At 39.3% G+C, this 21755-nt stretch overlaps 1 protein-coding gene across 2 annotated transcripts in view; it reads right to left on the minus strand.

Annotated features, from left to right (window-relative positions):
• Nucleotides 1-15462: 15462 nt before the first annotated feature.
• The window catches only part of sdc2 (syndecan 2), a 78733-nt gene continuing 72440 nt past the window's right edge, over nt 15463-21755 (minus strand). For both annotated transcript variants that reach the window (XM_062980156.1, XM_003219518.4), the window contains exons 4-5: nt 20094-20235; nt 15463-16692 (exon numbers count right to left, since the gene is read on the minus strand). In XM_062980156.1, coding sequence (XP_062836226.1) covers nt 16529-16692; nt 20094-20235 — 306 coding nt within the window. In that variant the 3' untranslated portion in view covers nt 15463-16528. The remainder of the gene's footprint in view (nt 16693-20093; nt 20236-21755) is intronic.

Raw genomic sequence — 21755 nt, forward strand, 5'->3', positions numbered from 1 at the left:
AGATCTCCAAAGAAGGAGAGTCCATTTTTGTCTAAGGCAGTCTATTTCACTGTCACACAGTTCAGACATGTTTCTTGTCATTTAAATCCATTTGTTCATATTCTGGTTTCTCGAGCGGTAAAAAAAAAAAAGCTCATCCCCTCTTGATCGTCTTTCAGATATTTAAAGATGGCTATCACGTCACTTCTCAGTTTATTCCAAGCTTAACATACCCGACTCCCTAAGTCATTCTACATAGTGTTTGGTTTCCAGATATTTTATCATCTTGGTCAGCTTTCTCTGGACACATTCCAGTTTGCAAATTCCTTCATAAACTGTGGTAATCAGAACTGGACAGAGTATTCAAAGTGAAATCTGACTAAAGCAGAATGGAGTTGCCTTGCCTATTTCCCTTGCTCTGGACACTGTAGTCCTGTTGATACAGTCTAGGTTACATTGTCTTTTATGGCCACCACACTATACTTTTGACTCATGTTTAACTTGTAGTTTACTTAGACCCCTAGGTCATTTACACATGTATTGCTTTCAAGCCAGGTATTCCTTATGAATGAATTCCACAGCTTAACTTGTATGTACTGTTTGAAGTTCTTTCTAATATATATCCCGAATTTGTCATCTTTCAGTTTTACTTGGACAGCTTCAAATATAGTATTAGGAAGAAAGAAAGAAAAATGTCTCTATTCACTTTCTCCACATCATGCATTGTTTTATAGACCTCAACCCTTCATGCTTGTATTCTTGAGAGCAGACACCCTTCTCAATGGGAAGTAATGCATATAGCATCTTTTCCTATTGGAGATTTCTGGTGAAGTAAAAGACCACACACAAAAACTCCAACCATCACCCAAGTCAAAAAAGGAGCACAATCAAAGCCCTGACAGACATGAATCAACCTAGGGCAGTTAACGACTCTAAACAAAGGATGCCCCAGAGGCAGGAAGAAGACAGCAGATAAGCTTTTCAATGCTAATTAAAGTGATTAACTACACACATTCACACTGACCTCTCTCACCCTAGACTTTCCACAGATATATATTTACCTCTTTGCTTAGTTTTCTCCATACCTCACAACCTCTGAGGATGCCTGCCATAGATGTGGGCGAAACGTCAGGAGAGAATGCTTCTGGAACATGGCCACACAGCCCGAAAGACACACAACAACTCTGTGATCCTGGCCATGAAAGCCTTCGACAACACATAGACCACACACACATTCATTGGGATGTATCCTACTTTGCAAAGAGTTGACTTTTATTTGCAGAAGTTGTCAATTTGAAGAGTTGTCTCATCTTGAGTTTATTTCAGACATAAAAACCAGAATCCTACTGTTGCACCACCCTATTAAATGTAAACTGGTGGTGGCTGGCAGCAAAAGGCCATGGGCACAGTGGCCATGGAAAAGTAAGGCATTGGTGTAATAAATTGCTTGGAGCTGGCAGATTAGCTTCATTTTTAATATAGCAAGGAGTAGAGTTCAATATTGGTCAATGCTCAATGCAAAGAAGGAATAGTGGCTCAACCCACCTCATGCAGATCATGCTGCGTAATCAAAACCATTGGGTTATTTTGACATAAGAAATCAGGAAAGAAATCCCACCATAACCTACTTCCCAGTAATAAAAATAACAGGTTATATGTGTAAATAAGATTTTGTTGCCTTTTCCTGACCCACTAAAAACTGCTGCTTGAGGCTGCTGTTTCATGAGTGAAAGAGGCCAGCTAAAGTGGCAAACGTTACTGCTTCCAGGTATCTAGCCCAACCCTGTATGATCAGGAGTCTAAAAATTAACTCTCCCAAGCTATGTTCCTGTTGTAATAAAGCAGTTGAGTTCTGGATTCCTACTACATTTTGCTAGTCAGCAGAATTCCCCCCAGAATCCAATAGCCTAGGAATCCTGTTAATAGGACTCTTTGTGGAAACAATCCTGTTCTGGTGGAACTGTGTGCAATGGCTTCAATCAATCACCACTTCCAGGAAATGATTTCCAGATTTTGTTTCTGGGATACGACAGTGTTACAAACAGCTTTTCCTTCTGTTTTGACAAAAAGCACACCAATTTCCCCACACAGTTTTTTAACAATATACATTGTGTCTCCAAAATAGCCTGTATCTCAAAGATCGTGCATCTTGCTGGAGACTTTCATTCTTGCTCAATAAGCCTGAATGTATAATACACATAAGAAAAATAACAATGCTTTGACCAGGCAACCACTGCCACATTCTTCCCATTTTCAAATTTAAGAAGATTGTATCATAAATAAAACATTTAAATAAGTGTAGTTTTTTTTTAAAAAAAAACCCACTAATTCCCTGTACATTTCTACTGCAAGAGGAGTTTCTGGCCTGAAGAACAAGGGAATATTCTTCAACATCTGGCAACCAAAAATGAGTGTAATTGCTTTATATGAAGAGAAGGTTAAGCTCACACTGTACTAATGAGCATGCCAAATTTTCATGGAGCTCAAGATTCTGTAAAGTGTATTTTTCTAAAAGGCAGAGAACATACAGGTATTTTCCCTTATATGTAAAAGATGTGTTTGTGTTTAAAGGTCATGAAATTGTACATTTTTCTTCAATTACTATACAGACTTTTTTCAAGGTCCAGATACATATAGCAAATTTGTGAAATCCAAGTCAGAATGCTATTTGGTGACATACATGTGTACTTTTTTGTTATGACTCCATATGTCCTTTTAGGGTCTTTGCAGGGGGATACATGCAGTAGTACAATGACAACTATGTGTATCAGCTTTTCAGCTGCTGTTAGTACATGGCCCTCTCCCAACCCACATGGTCATTTACTGGCTGGAAAAGAGCAGGGTGGGACACAAAAACAGCATCCAGCTATATTCCTTCATGAATTTTGCATTCTCCTGGATGTCCTTTTAAGTCTGCATAGCCTGTTTCCAATGGTTGCCTGCATATAATTTGAAATAATATGTTATTATTATTAATAATAATAACATAATGTGTTAACACCCTCCTCCATGCTCATTTAACAATAAGCTGCTGCTGCAAGTGACAGGTAAGTTCTCCTGTTGACTGGGACACAGCTGACTTATGCCTTCAGCTCTGCCTGTGAGCAATCTTCAGTACAACAGTCAGAAGCAGGATCCCTTACACTAGGGATCACTCATGGGAGGAGGATGGAAACATCAGCCAGCTGTGTTCCAATCAATAAGAGAACAGAACCTTATGGCTCACAACAGGTGCTTCCTGGAAAGTGGACTGAGGAACTTCTACAATCCCAATGTATTCGCTAAATTAGTGAATATAGGGATCATGAACATGAACCATAGCAACACGTAACTTCAGGTTATTCATTCGTAACTGCAAACATTAATTCTGACCATAGTTTTTATTTCTAGCCATAGTTGTAAGAAATGATATAAACTTGAATTCTACCCCTAGTTTGAGAAATAACACAATCCAAAGCCAATAAGCTTTCGAGGGACAATTTTGCAAGATCGCTAACAAGGCATGGAGGTTTATAACCTGAAAAGAAAAAAAGAGGATGGGGGAGGACAAAAGCAAATATATTTTGACACTTGTTCTTTGCATTAAATTAATTGTTTAAGGACTCGTTATAAGCTCAACCGGGAAGGGAAAGCATATGCACACTTAAAAGAGAGTCCAAGTTTTTAAAAGTACCAGGTCACCTTGCACCAAAAGTAACTTTAAAATGTACCTCTCTAGAGAATGGAGGAGTCAGAATGCCAATCCAGGGAAAGCCATTTATTCAAATTCTCTCAGCAGGAACTGAGTTATCAGACTGAAAACAGGAAAGGGCTCTTGTCCTTTTAATGGCAGATGAGAAAAAGGAACTTTGCCCAGCAGGTCCGTAGCCAGGATTTTGATTTGGGGGAGGGGGGGGCTGGGATTTTTTTTTTGGGGGGGGGAGGCTGAGTTTAAGTGAGAGAGGATCTACCCTAGCAAACCTTTTGTATCGTTATCCCAATACCCCCATGCATATGGGATATATTGAGCATGGTGATCAGATCATGATATGAATAAACATAACAGTTTAAATAATAAATGTAAGGCCTTCTCACGTACCACCGTGAGAATTTCGGGGGGGGGGGGGTGCTGAACCCCCTCAACCCCCCCCCCCCCCCCCGGCTACATGCCTGTTGCCCAGGTATTATTTTTGTTGCCTGGCTTCATGATAAGCAACACCTGCTGAAATTATTTCTTTTCAACAGTTGAAAATTAATTTTGCCCAGATGTTACAGCAGTCTTCAATAGTTTTCAGTCTGACAAATCTAGTTGGGAAGGAGAAGAGCAAGGTGACAGAAAAAGATCTTCAGGTTCAGGTAGAAAGATAAAAGGAGAAGGTGATATTTCAGGTTACCTTGTCCCAAAGTATTTCAGACTTAATAGATTAGAACCAGCAACTGGTGATCTTATTCTCCAGTATTAAATATCCCAAGACTTAAGAGTGTTGAAGTGAAGTGTTAATGCTAAATCTACCTGCTCATGATTTGAACAGCTCAGACAACCAGAAGATGACAAGAGGAATCTCAGAACAGATATAGATAAGATGACAAATGGCAAAGAATCCTCAATTTTTCAGTTTTAAGAGAAGGGTGGAAAACATCTTTCTCTCTGCCATTGCTTGGGCATTGATAGCAACATGAATCCTATTGTTAGTTACAACTAGAATAAACCTGTTGAATCAATGTGATTTACATGAGCATTAGCTTAAGTAACCACTAATTTAGTGAGTCTAGATAAGATTCACAGTAGAATTTAAACAATCAAGGAAGTAAATGTGCACTAAGATTCCTTGCTGGAGAATTCACTGTAGGGTACAACTTGAAGAGAAAGAGCAGAAGCCTCATTATTTTTGCAGAAAGCGTGGTCCCATCCTTAACCCCAACTAACTGGGTGGTGAGGGCAAGATGCCAGAAGGCAATGCTAACTGAGCTATCTCAATTACAAACAGGATGAGAGCAGAATGAAATGTGCCTCCAATTTTAACCCTGGAAAAAAATTGCCATGCTCAATAAATCAAAATTTCTGTAAGACACAGTAAATGGGAACATAGCTCTGCTGCTGGGTTACAGACTGAGGTCTGCACAGCTGGAAGGAATCATAGCAATATGGTACTGTAATTTATCAATGTGACATATTTTAATTGATATTAATTTGAGAAGCAATCCATTCTTTAGATGGTTCATAGACTATAAGTATATGCAATAAATATCTGCAGCGAAACAGCAAAGTTTGATGTTTTGGTCCAAGCGCAGTGTGTAACCTATTTGTAAAAATGAATGTAGCATTAGGATAGCCTTACATGTCCTGCTACAGTACAAAGTAACTGTTCAAAAGGCCATCTTTTATATTTGTAGAAAGCTGCTGTTAATTTAATGGGGTTAGTTATGTGGTAATTTAGATTTTTTAAAACAGCAGGATGTCTTTTGCTGTTCAATATTGCTGATATCCATTAACAATAGTCTCCTGTTTCAGCTTTAGTCATGAAATTCTTAGATAACAATTGCTTTTCTCACTCCTACTCACTTGCACACAATAGAAAGAATGATACCAACAATACTTCCTTGGCTGGTTAGATTTGACAGGAATATTTCTCTAAACTCATTCCTGTGGTTTTAATAATTCACAATCCAGTGCTTTGTAAAAAGTCCATTTGTACTGAAAGCAGACATTCTGTGTAACATACTAGTCTTTTCTAGGGAAAGTTTTGTTAAGAATCTATAGCAAAATTATAGCTCAGATTAATAATTCAGGTATATACAGTTACAGAAAGAAAAAAAATGTCTCCTGCTTAGCCCTCCAGATGTTAGTTGCACAGTTGTCCCTCCACATTTGCAGTTTTGATTTTTTGTGAATTTGATTTAAAATGTTCTCTCCAAGAATCTCTAGGTCCTCCAGTGTGACTCCTTGGTCAATTTCCTTCAGTCATCCTTGGATGTATTTTAGAAGAAGCCTTCAAGTAGTTTCTGAGATATTTGAAATATTGTTATCACTTATGCAAGGCTTTTCCGACCTGGTTGTTTCATTTCTCGTCAGCATATTGTTAGCTTTTGGGGTTGGATAAGCGAATATCTTGGATAATAAGGAGGGATTAAGAAAAATCCTATTAAACATCAAATTAGGTTATGATTTTACAAATTAAGTGCCAAAACATCATGCTATACAACAAATTTGACAAAAAAGTAGTTCAATATGCACTAATGTTATGTTGTAATTACGGTATTTACGAATTTAGCACCAAAATATCATGATATATTGAAAACATTGACTACAAAAATGGCTTGGATAATCCAGAAGCTTGGACAAGCGAGGCTTGGATAAGTGAGACTCTACTGTATTATTATTATTATTATTATTATTATTATTATTATCATCATCATCATCATCATCATCATCCCACTTTTTCTAAGTAAGAGACTCTTAAGCAGCTAGAAAGAAACTTTCTTTATACTTTTCATGTTATTTCTGCAACTTATTTTGAAAGAAGCTACTGCCAAGGAACACATCTGCTTTATTAATGGAGATATAACTATATGTTCAAAAATGTCTACTGATTTTTAAACCATAAGTTGGAATAGTTATTCTTTTGGCGTTTTCAGAATCTCTCACCTTCTATGGTCATAAGTCCAAAAAACCCTAACTTCTGTATTTGAGCAATAGGAGCTCTACGAAAACTAGCTTCGGGTTACATTGCCAAACAATATGATTCAGAGAAAACATGACCTCAGTTCATGGGATGCCAGTATTAACCTCATACATTCTCTCCAAATGTCCAAATTTTCACTCAGTAAGTATATTTAAGGCTAGCACTTCAGATGAGTGTGGCTGGTTCAGTATGCATAATACAGTGTTTCTTAGGAAGTGTGGCCTGAGGGCAACATGCGCCTAGTCTAGTCCTTGGGACATTGGGTACCAAGCTCCCAAACAATCCTGGACCACATTAATCTGCAAATGAATTCCAATGAGTCCCCAAAACAGGAAGAAAAGGGTCTGAATGCCCCTTTGAATGCCTTCAAATGTAGGCATGAGAAGATCACTCCTGGTTGTTCAAAAATGGCAGCCATGGCATCATGGTGCAGCCTTCCAGAGTCTCAGAGGAGTTACAAAAGGCACTTCCATTACTTTGTCATGGCCACCCTAACTCTAGGACAATGTTATCAACCAATGGAATATGTACTACCATTGGGACACAGAAATAGATTAGGTAGGACACAAGGTATTCTATTCTAATCCGTCACAGCAAACCAATTGCCATTATGTCTTTTTACCCTAACTGGACTAATACAGTTTATAAAACAGTATCAATGCTGTTTTAAGTAACATATGGAATTAATTGTGTTGCAATGGGTATCCTTGTTTATAAGATTCCCCAAAAATGAGACTCAAGGAAGTGTATAAACTAGCATCATTACAATATAATTAAAAGCACACAAAAGGTCAACATTAAAATAGAATTCAACTATGGATACTATGAAAACAATAGACTCAAACATACACTTAAAAAGGATTTTAAAAAATAAATAGTACAATTAAACCAACTCAGCACACTTTTTAAAAGCCCTTTCCTTTAAAAGGAGCTCTTCACAAAGTGTTAAACTCTATCCTCAAGTAATTACAGCACCTTTAACCATTAAACATGGAAGAAATTCATTGCCCAGTGAACTAGAACTGTAATTCACCACGTGATAATGTCATACCTTCTGCTATATTATAATTGTGGCAAGACTTTTCCATTGAAAATGTATATGTCATAAAAGGTAAAATTTCATAGAATCATAGAATCATAGAATAGTAGAGTTGGAAGAGACCTCATGGGCCATCCAGTCCAACCCCCTGCCAAGAAGCAGGAAATCGCATTCAAAGCACCCCCGACAGATGGCCATCCAGCCTCTGCTTAAAAGCCTCCAAAGAAGGAGCCTCCAGCACTGTCCGGGGCAGAGAGTTCCACTGTCGAACAGCCCTCACAGTGAGGAAGTTCTTCCTAATGTTCAGGTGGAATCTCCTTTCCTGTAGTTTGAAGCCATTGTTCCGTGTCCTAGTCTGCAGGGCAGCAGAAAACAAGCTTGCTCCCTCCTCCCTATGACTTCCCCTCACATATTTGTACATGGCTATCATGTCTCCTCTCAGCCTTCTCTTCTGCAGGCTAAACATGCCCAGTTCTTTAAGCCTCTCCTCATAGGGCTTGTTCTCCAGACCTTTGATCATTTTAGTTGCCCTCCTCTGGACGCTTTCCAGCTTGTCAACATCTCCCTTCAACTGTGGTGCCCAAAATTGGACACAGTATTCCAGGTGTGGTCTGACCAAGGCAGAATAGAGGGGGAGCATGACTTCCCTGGATCTAGACGCTATTTCCCTATTGATGCAGGCCAAAATCCCGTTGGCTTTCTTAGCAGCCGCATCACATTGCTGGCTCATGTTTAACTTGTTGTCCACAAGGACTCCAAGATCTTTTTCACATGTACTGCTGTCTAGCCAGGTGTCCCCCATTCTGTATCTTTGCATTCCATTTTTTTCTGCCAAAGTGAAATATCCTGCATTTGTCCCTGTTGAACTTCATTTTGTTAGTTTCGGCCCATCTCTCTAGTCTGTCAAGATCATTTTGAATTCTGCTCCTGTCTTCTGGAGTGTTAGCTATCCCTCCCAGTTTGGTGTTGTCTGCAAACTTGATGATCGTGCCTTCTAACCCTTCGTCTAAGTCGTTAATAAAGATGTTGAACAGAACCGGGCCCAGGACGGAGCCCTGCGGCACTCCACTCGTGACTTCTTTCCAAGATGAGGACGACGGATTGGTGAGCACCCTTTGGGTTCGTTCACTTAGCCAATTACAGATCCACCTAACTGTAGTTTTGTCTAGCCCACATTTTACTAGTTTGTTTGCCAGAAGGTCATGGGGGACTTTGTCGAAGGCCTTATTGAAATCCAGGTACGCTACATCCACGGCATTCCCTGTATCGACCCAACTCGTAACTCTGTCGAAAAAAGAGATCAGATTAGTCTGGCATGACTTGTTTTTGGTAAATCCGTGTTGACTATTAGCAATGACTACTTCTCCCGTTCTCCAAGAACTCTCAAATATGATCGCCAGTGGTTCTGAAATAACTTCTGCTAGTTCCTTCAGTACTCTTGGATTTCTATTCTAGTCTGTAAAGGACACTTTTATAAAACAAACAAACGATCTAAAATTGAGTGAACTACTTAAGGTAAAGTAAAATGTGTATTATTCCTTAAAACCGGAATTCAGATAATTTAGAGCAAGAAACAGCATCTCATTAACTGTTAGATCTACCTTTTCCATTCATTATATCATCCACCCATTTTCTATTAGATTAGGTAACGATGTAACAACTGTAAAAACAATTAGCTGTGTCAAGATGGCTAAATATTAATGTAAGCCTACAATAATTGGAAAGCAAGTTGTAATTAATGTACTATGAAAGCACAAGCCATAATTAATATGTGTTGACTGTGAGATTCATTGTTTTGACATTACCTTAATCTTGCCTCAATTCTGCTTCAGTTAGTTTGGTTAGCTCAAACTGGGGGCAGACACATCAACAGAAAGTCCTGGATAGTGCAATGGAGTTCAGATTCCAGCCCCTCCTCTGGATATTTTCCAAGATCTCCCATGAATACATGACTGTGGATTGCGAAAACCCCTTATGTATATTTTAGATTGTGATTTAAGTAAAATTTAACCTACTGCAGAATTAAAGGGTGCTTAGAAATGTTTCCGGTGGCTAGGAGGAGCCTCCCTGCTGCCAGGCAAAGGATGGGGGAATTGATCCACTCTCAACTTTCATCTAGTCCAATGGTTCTCAACCTGTGGGTCCCCAGATGTTTTGGCCTTCAACTCCCAAAACTCCTAACAGCTGGTAAACTGGCTGAGATTTCTTGGAGATGTAGCCAAAACACCTGGGAACCCACAGGTTGAGAACCACTGGACTAGTCTCTTCTTCAACGGATGCTTACACAACAAGGAGAAATGGAGATTTCAACTTCTAGCCCAAGTATACCATAAAATTGTGCTGGATAACTTAGAGCAGGGATCCCCAAACTAAGACCCATGGGCCAGATGTGACCCTTCAAGGTAATTTACCCATCCCCTACCCTAAACTTTAGACTTGGGGTTGCTCTAAGTCTGAAACACTTCAAGGCACACAACAACAATAATAATTTACTTGACTATCTCATCAGCCAAAAGAAGCCCACACTTCCCATTGAAATACTGGTAAGTTTATGTTGGTTAAAATTGTCCTTCATTTTAAATAATGAATTGTGTTTTCATGATTTTTTTTTTTGCACTACAAATAACATATGTGTAGTGTTCATGTTTTTTTTTCAAACTTTAGTCCGGGCCCCCAACAGTCAGAGGAAGCATGAACTGGCTCTCTGCTTAAAAAATTTGACTTAGAGATACCGGCAAACATTTTGTTTACTTGGTGGAAGTGACCATAGGTAATTGAAACTGTTGAAAGTTAACCTGTGGATAAGGTGGTCTTATTGTATGAAATGAAGAAGACAACGAGAGATATACACTAATGGCTCTTAAACTCAGGTCATCCTGATGTTTTGGCCTCAGCTCCCAGAACTCCTGCACATTGGTCAAACTATCTGAAACTTCTACAGAGTTGAATTATAATGATAAAACATCTGAAGGATTAGAGTTTGAGAAAGGTTACATATTATTTTGACAAACAAAAAAGAAATGTGGAAGATAGTTATGGTTCCCTTTTTCTTCTGAGCTATGTCTCATAACAATGCGTATATACGTATATCATGTTAGTCCAATATAGGGCAGATACAATAAAATCAATGGCACTTGAATTACCTAGGGTTTTTTTTTTTAGTGTCAGGAGCAACTTGAGTTGCTTCTGGAGTGAGAGAATTGGCCGTCTGCAAGGACGTTGCCCAGGGGACGCCCGGATGTTTTTTGATGTTTTTACCATCCTTATGGGAGGCTTCTCTCATGTCCCCGCATGGAGCTGGAGCTGATAGAGGGAGCTCATACGCACTCTCCCCAGGTGGGATTCAAACCTGGCAGCTTTCAGGTCAGCAACCCAACCTTCAAGTCACTTAGTCCACTACGCCATCTGGGGGCTCCAATTACCTAGTAAGCCTCATTCATTTCAATTGATTTGTTCTAAGTAGAATTGCCTTTAGACTTAGCCTCAAAGATTGATAGTGGATCCATGAGAGATTAAAGAAGTTAAATCCAGATAAAACAAAAGTACTTCATAGCATTCTTCATACTCTTTCTTTGTCCTCTGGTTCAGCCCAAGATATTTTGTTGCTTGAAAGGGAAGAATAAGATGTGAAAAATGTACCAGGCAGTTGAATTCTTCTTCAGCACCGATGGCCAGGAAATATATTACATTGAACTTGAAGACTTTGGGCTAATGTGTGTGTATGCACACACACACACACACACACACGTATATATATATATATATATATATATATATATATATATATATATATATATAGAGAGAGAGAGAGAGAGAGAGAGAGAGAGAGCAACACTTGCAAATGCTAATTATTATCAGTATATTTTATATATCTATATACCTGGGATCACATGAAAAATTCTCAGATTGAAAGGGGTTGCAAGTGGGAGAAGTTTAAGAAGCCCTGAACTAGGACATCTAAATGATTGATGCACCAAGCAAATGTCCAGCATGTATGAGAAACAATTGACACATCAAAAATATCCATGGGCTGAACTTTAATATCTCCATCCCTGAGTCATAATAGTTTTCAATGGTGATTCACCTTCAGCTTTTGCTACAATCTAGACGTTGAAGGGAGATATTTAGGGAAGTCTTCTGAAGGCAGGGACTTTTCAAAAACTTAAATTAGCTATGAGGGAGCCCAGGAACCCTAGGGAAGAGGTTGAATTCACAGCAAGGCTGAAGACTGTAAACTCTTCCTCCAAATTCTGACGATTGTCAATTGTGGCGCCAGTCACTTTCTCTTTCCCTGTACCAAGGACATTTTTTATTTTCCCAGGGAGGTTAATTTCAATGCATAACCAAAGCATAAACTTAATTGATGCAATTTAAATGCTCTGTATTTGATCAGCATAATCTTAAACTATATCCTGAGCAATGGGACTATAAAATGACTCACCAGTTTTAAGAAGTTGTAGAGTTGAACTATAGTTTCTCTCATACACTGTGACTTTCTCACCCGTTTTGGCTCTCTGGAAAAACAGCTCAAAAATCAGTGAAAGAGGCTACAATAGGAGTGGGGGAGAGAAATGGCTAAAAAGGGCAAGATGGGGCCCTTGTACAAGCAAAGATGCCTTTTGGGCTACAACACATGTACAAATACGTGAAGGGAAGTCATAGGGAAGAGGGAGCAAGCTTGTTTTCTGCTGCCCTGCAGACTAGGACACGGAACAATGGCTTCAAACTACAGGAAAGGAGATTCCACCTGAACATCAGGAAGAACTTCCTCACTGTGAGAGCTGTTCGACAGTGGAACTCTCTCCCCGGGGCCGTGGTGGAGGCTCCTTCCTTGGAGGCTTTTAAGCAGAGGCTGGATGGCCATCTGTCGGGGGTGCTTTGAATGCGATTTCCTGCTTCTTAGCAGGGGGTTGGACTAGATGGCCCATGTGGTCTCTTCCAACTCAACTATTCTATGATTCTATGATTCTATGAACAGCAAGAAACTGCTGGCCAGAGTGGCAGTATTTTCAAGATCGTATAATTGATATATTTGTCATAAGTGCACTGGAGAAAAAGGAAACGTAATACAATTTTGTCTGCAATATTTAACATGGAATAACCGATGGCTCTCCGAGCTATTGGACTGAAGCTCCCATCATGCTTTTCCATGCCGATGGTTTGATATTAATGGGCCACAAATTACCCACTTAAAATTCAGAATAGGCGACTGGAGTATTTAAACAATTCCCTTCTGACCATTCAGGAAATGTTTCATCTTCCCAGCTGGATATTTGTTGACTAACTAAAATTAATGACTCCACCTTTAAGAGATCTACTCTGTTGTAAAGGTTCTGGACTTATGCAAAAGACCTGAGATCAGACTGTATACGTATGAAATACTGTGTTTGGGTATAGTAGACTTTACTTTGGCATTTTAAACTCGTGGTATGAATTACAACAGCAGCAGAAAAGGGGTTTTTGCCAAAATTTTATGTCTCTGTGCAGTCATTATTCCAGGCAGCTGTTCTTTTGTAAGCTTAACTTCATTACATTTTGTGCTATTAAGAAACACTTGCTGAGCACCATTTTACACTATGTAGCTCAGTTAACTTTCAAGTAATTTATTCAACAGTATTGTATGCTATAAAATTTGCCATTTGGCCTCTTTTAAGAAAGAATTTATTTTTATTCTGCTCACATTATGAGATCTTGTCACCTGAGTATCTGCTATACCACAGTTGAGGTTGTTGAACTCAATTTCCTATTTGTCCCTAGATAGTCTGGCAGCGATGTGATGGGAATAGCAGTTCAGCAACTTACAGTGATTGAAGGATTCCACCCTGCATTATGCTATAGGCTGGATCCAAAGAAAGTCTTACTGATAGGGGCCCATTAAAATTAATAGCACATGCCACTGTTAGCTAACATCAAGTCCAATTTATTTCAGTTGATCTATTCGAAGGCTGACAAAATCTTTGAATCTTGTTGTTAGACCTGCCAGGAGTGGATCCATTGAATCAATTGATATAATCGTCCCTTTTGTTTTTCGTGTCAGGAGCAACCGGAGTTGCTTCTGGGGTGAGAGAATTGGCCGTCTGCAAGGACGTTGCCCAGGGGACGCCCGGATGTTTTTATATTTTTACCATCCTTGTGGGAGGCTTCTCTCATGTGCCCGCATGGAGCTGGAGCTGAGAGAGGGAACTCATCCGCGCTCTACCTGGGTAGGATTCGAACCTGGCAGCCTTCAGGTCAGCAACCCAATTTTCAAGTCACAAGGCTTTTATCCCCTAGGTCATAATCGTTACATAATCCATAATCCATGATTCCTCTGCATTGAGCTATGACAATTAAAGTGGGGTCAAACTGCATTAATTTTACCGTGTAACGTCTTAACATTGTAATAAGCTGTACTGTTAACATGGCCAAAAGTGAGAGATGATTATCCAAAGGTATCGTGAGGGACTCACCTTGCTGTACAGAATAGTGACATGGTCTTTCCAGCACAGAATATGTGGTTGGCATAATGTCTATGGCCAGAGGTAATAATCTAGAGCAGGTAAACCAAGGCTTGGGGGCCACATGCGGCTCCCTGGGTGCTTACCTCAGGCCCTCATTTTCCCTGTCCTCTTGCAGTAGGACACAGCAGTGTGCCATGTCCTTATGCCAAAAAGATGGGGGAGGAAGGCACATAGCAGCTGAGAGCCCTCTGGAGCAGCATGTTTTTCACCCTCCTCCTGGTATAAGGAGGGTGTGAGCAGTCCCATTCTTATGCCAGGAGGATGGTTCAAGGAAGGCACGTGGTGGCTGAGAGACCTCCAGAGCATTCTCAGTTGCCACCTGTCTCGCCCTCCTCCCAGCATAATGCCAAGAGGATAGCCCGAGGATCAGGGGAGGAGAATCGCGGTAGTTGCCATGTGTCCTACCTTCCTCTTGGCATAAGGATGGGACAAGCAGCCCAGTCCCTATACTGGGAGGACAACCTGAGGATGACCTGTGCCCTACCCTGACGTCTCTTGACCCCACCCTTCTCAGGACCGGGCCCTCCCAGCCCAGAGTGTACCTGGACCCCCTCCCTCCTGGACCAGCCCTCTTGGCCAGCCCGCAATGTGGTCCCAAGGCAAAAAAAGTTTGCCCATACCTGATCTAGATACTATTATCTGTCTAGGAAACCTAGCTGCCCCTTCTCCCTCCAAAATATAGATGAAAGGGAAGGGAAGAAGCAACAGGGATATTGATCTATCTTCTGTTTCTCCATTGCACCTTGGTTTACAAACCAATGTTTGCATCAATAGGCGGGTTAAACATCACTCCTTACATTTGTTGCTTTTGCTTTTTCTCCCCATCATTATCTTTTGCATAAAATTCTAGCCAGGATTTCTGCAACATATGGTGGTCACCCCAGTGTCTAGTTCTGGCCAAGTTTTCAGTATTTCTAATCCTCATCACAATGCCTTATTGGCATTGAATCATTCTGCCACTTCAAATTAAGTTATTTGACATTTCTAAGTTGCTCATTTCAAGGGCTGAGTAAAGGGAAAAATCATTAAAGTACACAGAGAACTTTATATTCATCTGAATTTGAGCTCTACAGAAGTTGCACAAAATGAATAATACTTAAAGCGTCTTTAGTGCTGAATTTTGTAGGTATGTTTACATTTTAACTAGACAGTTCTGTTATTTCAGCTATTGAAACCCTTGTTAGCAACTTTTGGGGGACCTTATTTTCAGAAAAAAAATTGTAACAGTATATACAACATTATTATTATGTAAGAGAGAACAAAAAAAATCCACAATGAAATATTTCAGTATTAGGCCACATGATTTATTCAGTAGTGTTTATGTTCCCAAATTACAGTTTATGTCTATCCATGTAAGACTACAAAAGTTACCATTAGAATTGTCTGTGCTTATAAAATACCAACATTTTCTTTCTTTTTTAACTGTTATATACTCATTAACACCAGTTTGCAACAAGTTACATAGAATCATAGGCACTTCAAAGGCTTTAAAAGACGTTTACAACTTAAATGCATTTTAAGAACAAAACAAAAAAAAGAGATCCTTTTAAAATTCCTACTCGTACCTTCAAATTGCAAGAAATTAATGAACAGTGGCCACAGAAATTTGCAGGAATTTCTTGGAATACTTTTAAAGAGTCTTTGGGTTTGTATAGATCTGTCAGTAGCTTACTGCAAAATCTCCCATAAAGAAGATTTGTTTTGGAAGGGTACGACTATATCATTTGCAGTAATAGTCCAATTTTACACATTAATTTGCTGCTGTAAGTTTCAATTAAGCTACAGGAACACTGAGAAACAAAGCAAGGTGTAAAATGGATTTTCTGAGAGTAAAATTTATACAAAGTGGAGGTTAAAGTTTACATAGCTGAAAAAATACATTTACACTAAGAGTTACCATTATTTGAGTTATCTGAAGACAAATTGCACCATGACAACTACAAAAAGGCGTTTTATTTTTGGAAACAGATAAATTAATGAAAGAAAAACTAACTTGTAAGATCATTCAGACATGCTGACAAAAATTAAACAACTTTCATTGAACCATAGGATAAAACAATCATTTTCATTTATGCATAAAGTTTTAAAATGATTCAGTGAACATCAATGGCTATACAAAATAACGGTTTGCCACTGCTATTCATAGAACACTGCAAAATGTTAAGATTTTACTTTACATTTTCTTTAGAGGAATACATGAAAAGTTTTAAATACAATGGGATTTTTTTATCATAAAGGTGCCATAAAGGCTCTTTAATGAAAAAAAAAGTTCTTCATTATTCTATGCAAAAAAAGCTTTATTTAAAAAGTTCAGTGATCTCTTAAACAGAGACACTAAGTTGAGAGTTTTATGCATAAAACTCTTTAGTAGGTGCCTTCTGATAGGCAGCACTCGATGGCTTACGTTCCCCGAGATCATAGCTGCCTTCATCCTTCTTCCTCATGCGATATACCAAAAGCAAGATGAGGAAGATGGCAAAGAGAAACCCGATAACTCCACCAGCGATAACAGCTGCAAAAGAAAGAGAAGAAAGAACTTCACCAGGAGCATCAAATGATGCTTCATAGCCTCTCATCTGTTCCTCATAAGAGGACAACATAGCGAGTATATAAATTACAAACATACTAATTTTTTTTAAAAAGTAAACATTGTTTATAAGACAGTACAACCAGAAAGGGTGTTCTAAGTCAGTGGTTCTCAACCGTCCTAATGCTGTGCATGTTGTGGTGGTCCTCAACCATAAATTATTTTTGTTGCTACTTTATAACTCACTTTGCTACTGCTATGAATCATAATGTCAATACAGTAGTCTCGCTTATCCAACCTTTGCTTATCCAACATTCTGGATTATCCAACACAGTCTGCCTCCCGCCCGTATCCACAGCTGTTTCTCTAGTCAGCAAAGACTGAATTTTTTATGGATTTAACTTCCAACCATGTCATTTTATGCAATTCTATCTTTATTTGTAGTCAATTTTTAGTAGTCAATGTTTTTGTAATCAATGTTTTCAATACATTGCGATGTTTTGTGCTAAATTCATAAATACAGTAATTACCACATAACATTACCGTGTATTGAACTGCTTTTTCTGTCAAATTGTTGTAAAACACGATGTTTTGGTGCTTAATTTGTAAAATCAAAATGTTTAATAGGCTTTTCCTTAATCCCTCCTTATTATCCAATATTTTCACTTATCCAACATGCTGCTGGCCCGTTTATGTTGGATAAGCGAGACTCTACTGTATCTGATATGCAGGATGCATTTTCATTCACTGGACCAAATTTGGCACAAATACCCGATACGCCAAAATTTGAAGACTGGTGGGGCTGGGAGTGGGAAGAATGATTTTGTCATTTGGGAGTTGTAGTTGCTGGGATTTATAGTTCACCTACAATCAAAGAGCATTCGGAACTCCACCAATGATAGAATTGAATCAAACTTAGCACACAGAACTCCCATGACTAACAGGAAATAACTGGAAGGACTTGGTGGGCATTGGCCTTGAAGTTTGGAGTTGTAGGTCACCTAGTTTCAGAGAGCACTGTGGACTCAAACAATTATGGACCAAACTTGGCACGAATACTCAATATGCCCAAATTTGTACACTGGTGGAGTTTAGGGAAAATAAATCAGGACCCCTCTGAACCCACCTCCTGACCCCCAGGTTGAGAAATGCTATTTGACAACTCAGTCCTAAAATGTCTTCACTTAGAAGATGAATCCTATTGAGTTCAAAAGGATTGATTCCCTGCCACATATGCTTTAAAATGCACCCTTTAGGACAGGCATGGGCAAACTTAAGTGGCTGAGGGGGGGAAAGGAAAGGGCCTGAGGCTCTTAAGAGTGGTGGGAGTGGAAGTCCAAAACACCTGGAGGGCCCAAGTTTGCCCATGCCTGCTTTAGGGTCAAACTACAGTAGATGCAGAAAAAAATGAGCCTTTGCATCCCATGCTTGGGATTCATCTCTTGGCAGCAATCTTTCACAGCCGAAAACCATTTCTTTTTCTCTTACATTATCCCTGACGTGGATGTCCTGATGTTGATATTAATGAGATCGAAGGAAAGGAGATCTATTTACTGAAGGGGAAAGGACAATAAAAAGAGGACAGTCTGAAAACAGAAAGCATAATGTCTCAAGTTCCACACACAAAGCTAAGGAAAGGAAATGTTTATTTGATTCTCATAGACTAGGGTTTGTTTGTTTTTTAATCTAAAAATAATCACAAATGGAAATTGTAGGGTATTTTCTGATCTGATGGGAATTCCCATATTTGGGATATGGTTAGGATTAGTGCCATGGTTAATGCATATTTCCTGAACCCACTGAGAACTCCAGTGCCAATACAACCTGGTAAAAACCAAAATATATCACTTCTGCTTCTCAGCTTTATGCTGCTCTATTCTGCTCTGGGCACCACACTTTCAATAATGATATTGGCATGTCCAAAAGAAGGCAACCATGATGATTAAAGATCGTGAAACCAAGCCTTATGAGGAATTACCTAGGAATGTTTAGCTTGGGGAAGAAATAGTAGAATAATAGATTCATAGAATCATAGAGTTGGAAGAGACCTCGTGCCCAAGCTCCTGCCAAGAAACAGGAAAATCACACTCAAAGCACCCCTGAGAAATGGCCATCCAGCCTCTGCTTAAAAGCCTCCAAAGAAGGAGCCTCCACCACACTCTGGGGCAGAGAGTTACAGGGCCAAACAGCTCTCACAGTGAGGAAGTTTTTCCTAATGTTCAGGTGGAATCTCCTTTCCTGTAGTTTGAAGCCATTGTTCCGCGTCCTAGTCTCCAGGACAGCAGAAAACAAACTTGTTCCCTCCTCCCTATGACTTCCCCCCACATTTTTATACATGGCCATCATGTCTCCTCTCAGCCTTCTCTTCTGCAGGCTAAACATGCCCAGCTCTTTAGGCCGCTCCTCATAGGGCTTGTTCTCCAGATCCTTGACCATTTTAGTCACCCTCTTCTGGACACATTCCAGCTTGTCAATATAGCATTTTAACTGTGGTGCCCAGAACTGGACACAGTATTCCAGGTGTGGTCTAACCAAGGTGGGATAGTGGGTAGCATGACTTCCCTGGATCTAGACACTAGACTCCTATTTATGACTGACAGGTGATAAGATAGCTATCTTTAAATAGCTGAACAGATGTTTAAAAGGTTGAGTGGGTGTTTTCTGCTGCTCCAGAGACTAGAACATGAACTGATGGACCAAAAGTACAAGAAAAGACATCCCACCTAAACATTAGAAAAAACAGTGGACTTTCATTTGCTTTGGAACGTGGAGGACTTTCCTTCTTTAGAGGTCTTTCAACAGAGGTTGGATTAGCATCTTTCAAAATTGCTTTAGCTGGGCATTCCAGCATGGTAGGGACTCAATGGTCCTTGTTGTCCCTTCCAACTCAAAGATTCTATGATTCACTTAAATGTGAACATTGTTTTGTCCCAATGCATTACATTACTAGGACTAAAAGTTATTGGCAACGAACAACGTCTCTGTAAATATTATTTTGTCTTTGCTATGTGTGTGTATGTTTTTAAAACTGTATGCAGCAAGAGGTGGAAACTTTAGGACATTTTTTTACAACTCTTCAGGTAACAATGCCTAAGGTCTGACTATGTGTGGATTCTGCATAAAAATACCTCTCACTAACACACACTCCCTGTCAAAATATATATCTCACTATCAAAATGTCATTCCGCAAGACTGAGTGATGGCTACAAACACTTCTGGGAGTGGAGACCCCAGGCAAGCGAAGCAGCAGAAAACAATCCCGTAGATAAGAGGGTCTTACTGTATGAATACTGCTACAATGAATTAATTCAGGAGGCTTCAAAGTAACACCAGAAAAATGTTCTGTTTCATATGAATCTATAGAATATCTACTCAGTGACACTCACCTGCCAATACTTCTGTTCTCTGAAAAAGGTTTTCTGAATGTTTCTGGGTGAATACATCAGTATCTTCACTTGGTTCACTTTTATCATTTTTATTTTCAGCCTCTGGTTTAAGTATTTTCTTTTGATCGAGCTCTTCAGATGACTGTAGCACAGGATACAACAAAACATGGTACCAATTCAGTTTAGATGACAAGGGCAACAACTACAAAAGTATTAACAAAAATATTAACTTTCTCACTTTGAAATTCTATAATATGGTTTCTGTACTTCCTACTGAACTGGAGAAAAAAAACCCACACAAATCTCATGCTGTCTGCTGGAATCCCCAAAGAAGGTGTTGTTGTTGTTGTTGTTGTTGTTGTTGTGTTTTTCAAGTTATATCGAATTTATAGCAATTATCACAGGGTTTTCTTGGCAAGGTTTTGTTCAGAAGTATGTGAGGTGTGCCTTTGCCTTCCTCTGAAGCTGAGAAAGCATTTCCATGGCCAAGTGGGGATTTGAATTCCGGTCTCTAGGATCCTAGTACAATGCTTTAAGAACTAAGCCATTTTGGCTTTCAAATTACATTTCTGTGTCTTCTATATTTCAATTCATCCATGTGTCATACAAAGAAAATGGTGATATTTTATTAGTGTGCATTGTAGTAATCCTATAATTTATCTTGAAATCTACCGGTACTGTATTTCTATTTCAGTTATTTTAGCCAAAAGATAAATTATTTAATGATACAGCACATGACTGACATTCAAACAGAACCAGGTCGGGTCCCTGGCATAGTCTGGTAACCCAGGCAGAGAATTTTTGTCTGAAACTCAGAAGAGCCAATCTCAGTCTGTGTAGCCCACAAGAATGAAAATGCCGGAACTGAATCAAGCTTTCTGAAGATCTCCCGGGCATGTTTTTTTACAACAGGGTATTTTAAAAAGATGGCCCCGATTTGAAATTGCTATCTCTCTGCAACTATGAACTACATTATGAATGTAGGGCATGGAGTTTCAAATGATTACTGCTAGATTGATTGAGTTGAGGACAATTGTGAACAATCATATTCTGTTAAAGCAAAAGTGACCATTAACCTCCAGGTATTGCTTAAGGATAACTCCCAGCAGCCATGTCCAGAATAGCGAACGGTGAAAAGATTTGGAAGTTATAACTAAAAAATATCAAGAGTACTGGTTCCCAACCTTTGAGCTTCCAGGTGTTTTGGACTTCAGCTCCCACAATTCCTAACAGCTAGTAAGATGGCTGGGCTTTCTGGGAGTTGAAATCCAACACACCTGGAGGCTCAAAGGTTGGGAACCACTGATCTAGAGTGTCACATAATTCCCACATTTGTGTTAAGAGGAAAAACGAGGGGGAGTAAGGGATAAGTATTCTCTCCTCCTGTCTATGAACACCCAGATTCATCCTCACCACAACATAATATAGTGAGCAAATACAATATTTGGAATCAACATGGGCAACCACATGTGTAGCTAACCTGGTGACATGCTATAACTGGACATGACAATATTTTGGAACTTCCCAACTTAAATATTTTTTCCCTAGAAAAGTTGATTACTCTTCCAAATGGAAGAAAGATCCCTATTGTTAGATGAAGGAGAAGACTTGTTGAACTAAAACCTATATATTATCCACTTCTTCCCCTAAGATCCTTGTCCT

Source organism: Anolis carolinensis, chromosome 4, assembly GCF_035594765.1.
Source record: "Anolis carolinensis isolate JA03-04 chromosome 4, rAnoCar3.1.pri, whole genome shotgun sequence".
NCBI lineage: Eukaryota > Metazoa > Chordata > Lepidosauria > Squamata > Dactyloidae > Anolis > Anolis carolinensis.